The following is a 6681-nucleotide window of genomic DNA, read 5'->3' as shown; positions in this document are numbered from 1 at the left end:
CCCCCCCAGCCATCCTCCCCCACAGCATCCAGCTGCTTTCTATTCCTATTGCTGTCTTACATTTCTCATGTCATTTGACCCATAGATGCATCCTACCTTCTCAATTGTTCCATTGCGTCTGGACAAATTTGGATTCATTCAGCATCTGAACGGTTTATGAGCACCTGTTCTGAGCTAAGCATAGCATAATCATAGGCAGCTTCAGCAGAAAATGGGCATTCATTTCAGCCAAAAGCAGTGATGTGATCTCGGGAAGGGATGCCATGAGCCAGAGAAGGTAAAAACTGGTGATTTAGAGTGACAGACAAGGCTGCAACCCAATTCTGGGGAGCTTGTCTTCGGCATTGAGCTTGAGCCATGAATATCGTTGATTCCAGTGTGTACCCAAATGCACTTTAACCCACTTCTATGAGTCATACTTGGTCTATTTACAGGCTGAAAAGTCTTGGTCACTTCACTACCCCACCTCTCACATTTCCTGAATCTCGTGACACTACCTCAATCCCACAAGTACCCTCAACCCACAAGCCAGAGAAGGAAGAGGTATTTCCACAGGCTCCATTAGGCCAACTGCTTCCTCTTCTCTCCTCAGAGTTGTCCCTGAACTTGGGCTATGAGGGGGCTCACCATGGATCTGCCTTATTACCACGGCCCTCTGTCCAAGCGAGACTGTGAGACCTTGCTGCTCAAGGAAGGGGTGGACGGCAACTTTCTGTTAAGAGACAGTGAATCTATGCCCGGAGTCCTGTGCCTCTGTGTCTCGTGAGTAGCCTCATCTTCCACACATTTGGAACCTTATGCTAAATGTAGGACTGATAACCAAGTGGAAAAGAAATTCTACTTCACAGCCCAAATGAGCAGAATGAGAAAGAGTTAGACTGCCAGGAGGGGATGGAAGGAACGTGTGTGTCCAAGCTCCTCCACCTGCCCTTCTCTCCCTGGTGCAAATGCCATACAAGCAATGAGCAGACTCTGTGGGGCAGCAGAAATGGGGCTGGTGAGGAGAAGAGTGCAGGCAGCATGGGAGCGGAGCGGGCAGCCAGAGAAAATAGCCATGTGAGAAACGGCCTCTCCTATAGAGGTTGATTTATTTGGTATGGAAAAGACTAGGTGCCCTTTATAAAATTTTTATCTGAGAGGCCAACTTTTTACATGGATTCTGCTGGCTCCACTTGTGATTCTTAAAATACTAATAATATTTTGAATTTCATTGGATTTGTAAAAGGCTTCAGCGTACATCATCTCCTTTCATCCTGCTTGTAGTCTATCAAGAAAAGCCACCATTTTATAGATGAAGAAACAGAGACCTGGGATTTCTCAAACAACTTGGTTGTGTTACACTTCATCTGGTGGTTCCAAAGAGGCTGAGTTCAGTATGCAGGTCCAAGCCAGAGCATCAGAGCTACACTGCTGAAGGAACTTGTTTAGCCCAGTTTAGAAAGCAATCCTGAACAAATATCAGGGGAAATCTACTGTCTTTAAAGATTCTTGTCTTTGTGGATACCACTGAAATTTTTCTTTACCTGTTATAAAAATTAAAACCCAAGTATCTCCATGGATGTGCTTCAGGGCTTCTTAGAATTCGGGAGCTATAAGGACAAAAGAGATTGTCATTACTAACAGAATAGGCAGGGATATATTTCTTTCTCTATATGATACCGGGAATACAGATATAAGAAAGGCAGCCTTAAGGTGTTGGCAGTTTGAATTTTCAAGTCACAGGTGATGTTGGGGGTGTTTTCATATATTTTTAGGCATTGTTAATTCCTCTTTTGAGAATTGCATAATCATATCCTTTACCCATTTTTAGCTTGAGTTGTTCGTCTTCTTACTGATTTTTTTCAATTTCTATGTATGAAGGTAAAACTTTTTTTTTCCAAAAAAAAGACAGACACAAGAAAACTACAGACCAATTTCAATTTCATTTACTATCCATTTCCAATAAACTACTAACAAAATGGAAGCCAGTACAATATTAATGGAGAAAATACACTATGCTCAAGTATGGTCCAATCCAAGAAATCAAGGATGGTTCCCTGATAGGAAAATTATTAGTTTAATTACATATTAATAAGTCAGAGGTTACAAACTGCATAGTTGATTCAAATTTGCTTAAAAGGTATTAGATAAAATTCAGCATCAACCCCTCAATTAAACACACACTCCTGTGTGCATATGCATGCACACACTTACATACTCTTAACCATGTAGAGCTAGAGAGATGCTTCCTTAAATAAAGGCCAGATGAAGCACTGGAAGAATTACCCCCCAAATCATGAATGAGTCAAAGATGTTCATTATAAGCACTACTATGTAACATTTTCTGGGAGATGTTAGCAAGTGTAATTAGTCAAAGGAAATACTTGTAAAAATTGAAAAGGAAGATGCAAAATTATTATTATTTGCAGTTGACATGACATTATACCTGTAAAATATAGATTTAACTAAAAAGAAAAACTACTAAAAACTAAGAAAATCCAATAAGGATATCTGCTTATATTATTGAAATCTAAAAAATCAATAGCTTTTTCATACAGAAACAATAACTGGTAAGTAAATATAATAATACATCTCATTTACGTCAGCAAAAAATTAATAATACCCAGGAATAAATGTAATATGAAATGTAAAAAATTAAATAGCTACTGGGGAGTTTACTAGAAGACTTCAGTGAAGGGAAGGATTCAGTTTGAAAGCATATCAGTTCACCATAATTAATCATAAATTCAGTATGTTTCCAGTGAAAAATCAACAGAATTTAAAATTTTTTCTTCAAAGATAGTAAAGTTTATCCAGGTGGGAAATGAAACACAAGGAACCTGACAGAGAGCCAGAAAATTTTTTATTAAAAAAGGGGGACTAGTACCAAATATTAAAATACATTATAAAACTACAGTAACTACTACAGTAATTAAAAGAGTTTGGTACTGAGAAATCAATGGAATTGAATATAGAATCTGGTAGAAATGAATCCAAATACATATGGAATTTAGCATATGCGTAAAATAGCATTTCAAATCAATGAGGAAAAGATGAGTGATAATTGTGTTGGGACACTTGGCTGGTCACTTAGAAAAAAATAAACCTGAATCCCTTTCTTACTTTTTGAAGTAAAATTAATTCAAATTGGGTCTAATACAGAACTTATTTTTCTAAATGAAACTGTGTGTACTAGAAGAAAACGTGAACTATTAAAAGATATTCCTGGAATTGAGAAAGACTTCCTAACAAGATATAAAACACAGAAACCAAGAAAAGATTGTTAAATATGACCATTATAACAAAAAAACTGTTGTTAAAAAAAACTTATTGACAAACCAACAGAAAAAATCAAAACTTCATTAACATATAATGAAGCTTTTAAAAAACAATAGAAAACTAGGTAAAATGCAAGAGGAGGAGATTCTCTGAAATGGAACGTGAAAAAGAAGGATAAGAAAAAAATGCTAGATCTCACTCATAACTTAAAAAACACAAATTAAAAGAATAATGTGGGCTTCCCTGGTGGCACAGTGGTTAGGAATCCGCCTGCCAACGCAGGAGACCGGGGTTCGAGCCCTGGTCTGAGAAGATCCCACATGCCGCGGAGCAACTAAGCCCATGCGCCTTAACTACTGAGCCCGTGCTCCTAGAGCCCACGAGCCACAACTACGGAGCCCAAGTGCCACAAATATTGAAGCCTGCGCGCCTAGAGCCCGTGCTCCTCAACAAGAGAAGCCACGACAATGAGAAGCCTGTGCACAGTGACGAAAAGTAGCCCCCGCTCATCACAACTAGAGAAAGCCTGCACACAGCAACGAAGACCTAACAGAGCCATAAATAAATAAATACATTTATTTATAAAAAAAGAAAAAGAATAATGTGATACCATTTTTACCTCTTCAAGGGTTTAGAATTAAAACTATGAAACTACCCAGAGGAATTCAACTGCTGAGAAGCAGAAGTGCTTGCACATGCTAAATACAGCCTCTTTGGATAGAAATGTGGTCAAAACATAAAACGCACAGGTATAACCTTTGACCCCAAATTTCATTAATAAAAACGTATCTTATAGTTATTACTGCATAAGTATGTGCAAACTGACATTAACAAGATTGAGTAAATCCATATATGGTATGAAAAGAACTCCAAGATCTATTGTTGTGTGAAAAAGGCAAGATGCAATGTATGATCCCGTCTGCATTAAAAAAAAAAACAAAAACAAGTATGCCTATATCCTTGTATATTCATAAACAATTTTTGAAAGTTATATAAGAAACTTATAATAGTGGTTACAGCTGGGGAATTTAGGAGGAATAAATAGGGAAAAAAAGATTGTGGATTCATTCTTTTTATTTGATAACTTTTTCACACTTTAAATGCTTACGTGCATGTATTACTTTGGTAATTTAAAAAAATGTTTATAAAAATGTAGTGAATCCCTACTATCTATTCAAACACTGTGCTAAGGCCTGGGGAGATTCTAAGGAGATTCCAATAGGGGACTTGCAATTCTTTTCAACATGTAAATAAATAAAATAAGGGTAAGACAATATTATACAAATTCAAGGACAGAGGAGATGAGCAGGAAAGTCTTCTTAGAGGAGGCGGTATTTGAGCTGGGATTTAAAAGAGTTGATAAGATTTGGTTTCACAGAAATGGGATGGAAGGCATTGTAGGTTGGGGAAAAGGAAGGAACTTAGGTCTAGAAATAACATATTTTAAAACACATAACAATCATACAGGGTTCTGGAAAGGTAGTTTGGAAACCAACTTTTGGAAAAGTAAGTTTGGGGTAATATTATGGGGTCTTAAAAAAATGATTCTGTAGCTAATGGGGAAACATGGATGGTTTCTAAGCAGGGAAATGACAAGACTACTGCTGAGTTTTAGGAACTCCAGTCTAATAAGGAGAGTGTACTGAAACTGGCAGATGATGATGGCAATACAGATGGGAGATGGTGAGGAACTAGCTACGGTGGGGCAAGCAGTGGGAATGGAGATTAGAAAAAGTTGCAAGGGATGTGATAGACAGGAGAGACCTTGGTCAAGATTTCAGGGTAGGTAGTCAACACTGGGATTCTCTTTAAAAATTGACATTTATGCTCAACTGCTCTGTGATACATCATGCTAGCTTATATATTCATTCAAAGCAAAATTCCTTGAGAAATGTAATACAAATAATAATAACTAATCAAATGGAGAGGCAGAAATAAATATTTGTTAAACACCTGCACTTGATCAGGGCTCACCCTCTTCCCTGCCCACGTCACTAAAAGGCAAACAAAATTTCAGGCACCCTCAGGCTTAAGGCTCAGATCAAATGGTCCCCATCAAGACGGTCTTTTTCATAATTCTTGTGAAATTTTGTTATCACAAAAATCAGACAGACCATTCAGTTGTTATTGTTCAACAGTTATTTAAAGTTTCCCATGTCAAGCGCTATGGTAGACACTCAGCTGATGCCTTCAACACAGCTCACAGTCTAGTGGGGAAAATAAAGAAGTAAAAGGACACTGTGACATGTGTGATAACTGATGACTGAGAGCAAGGAGTGATTCATTCATTAAGGAGTAGAGAGCCTACATGGGAGCTGGGACTTGGAGGATGACTAGAACCTTCATTCGTTCATTCAACAAGCACACACTAGCACCTATTATGTTCCAGGCATGTTCCTATGCATTGGTGAAACAGTGATAAACAGTACAGATACTAGTCCTGCCTCCATGAAATGACATTCCAGTGAGAGGAGACAATACAGTGAAAACAAAACAGAGGGGTATTACAGGGAGGGACAAAGAGTCTTCTTTAGGTTGGGTACAGGAAAGATTCCTCTGAGAAGGTCACATAAAGCAATTCATATTCCAGTATACAACCCTAAGTAAACAAAGCCAAAATTATCTACAACACAAGCGTTAGACTGTTTTTCTACATCTGTGCAGCAAGAGCCATTATGAAGGTGCTTTTTATGAGTCAAAAATTGTGCTAAGAATGTTACATCAATTATCTCATTTATCTTTTGCAAAGCCATCTTCCATAGGTGATATATCCCTATTTTGTGGGAAAAGAAATGGAGCTTCTTATTAACTAAAGTGTCCAAGGTCCAACTGTTAATATGTTGTTATGTTCCCTCTCTTATCAATGTCCCCAGTTCCACTGAAATGTGCTCAAGGTGGTCCCCTTGGAACTGTGTTATAACGTGCCCAAGCAGGGGACTTGAGGGCTTGGCAATAGATCCTAATATGTAGAATTTGCATCCTGCTTCCTAGAAATGAGCTACCCTCTCTTCTTTGCTGTGTTAGAATGGCAATATGCCAACTTTCATGCTTTCACAGATCTAAATGAAGATATTATGGAGAAGGTTAGAAATAAGGGAAGGAAGTCACAGAGGAGAGTTGGGCTAGCAGCATATACCACTGACCAGAAAGCTATGTATGTGGTAACCACGGACAGGAACTGTTACTTGATCTCACAGCCTGATAGAGCGTGAAAACACCAATGTGCAAAACACTGTCTGTGTAGGTGACATTGTGAGTGTTAGAAGTTGGAACTGGGTCTGGCTTTATAATCAGCAGAGTCAAAATAGAATAGATATTCGGAGATGCAAGGAATTCACCTGCAGTTATGAAGGCAAAGGAGGGACTTTCTGTAGTCATATATAGGAAGGCTGCAGATGAGAAGAACCCAAGCCCTGACTTAGG

General features: G+C 38.3%; 1 protein-coding gene across 2 annotated transcripts in view; it reads left to right on the top strand.

Annotated features, from left to right (window-relative positions):
* Nucleotides 1–613: 613 nt before the first annotated feature.
* The window catches only part of SH2D1B (SH2 domain containing 1B), a gene marked incomplete at both ends in the record, with an annotated part of 32801 nt that continues 26733 nt past the window's right edge, over nucleotides 614–6681 (top strand). For both annotated transcript variants that reach the window (XM_079696952.1, XM_079696951.1), the window contains one exon: nucleotides 614–762. In XM_079696952.1, the coding sequence (XP_079553078.1) occupies nucleotides 614–762 (149 nt within the window). The remainder of the gene's footprint in view (nucleotides 763–6681) is intronic.

This window comes from Hyperoodon ampullatus (assembly GCF_949752795.1).
Source record: "Hyperoodon ampullatus genome assembly, chromosome: 2".
Lineage (NCBI taxonomy): Eukaryota > Metazoa > Chordata > Mammalia > Artiodactyla > Ziphiidae > Hyperoodon > Hyperoodon ampullatus.
The sequence above is the reverse complement of the archived record's forward strand: the minus strand, read 5'-3'. Positions and strand labels throughout refer to the sequence as shown.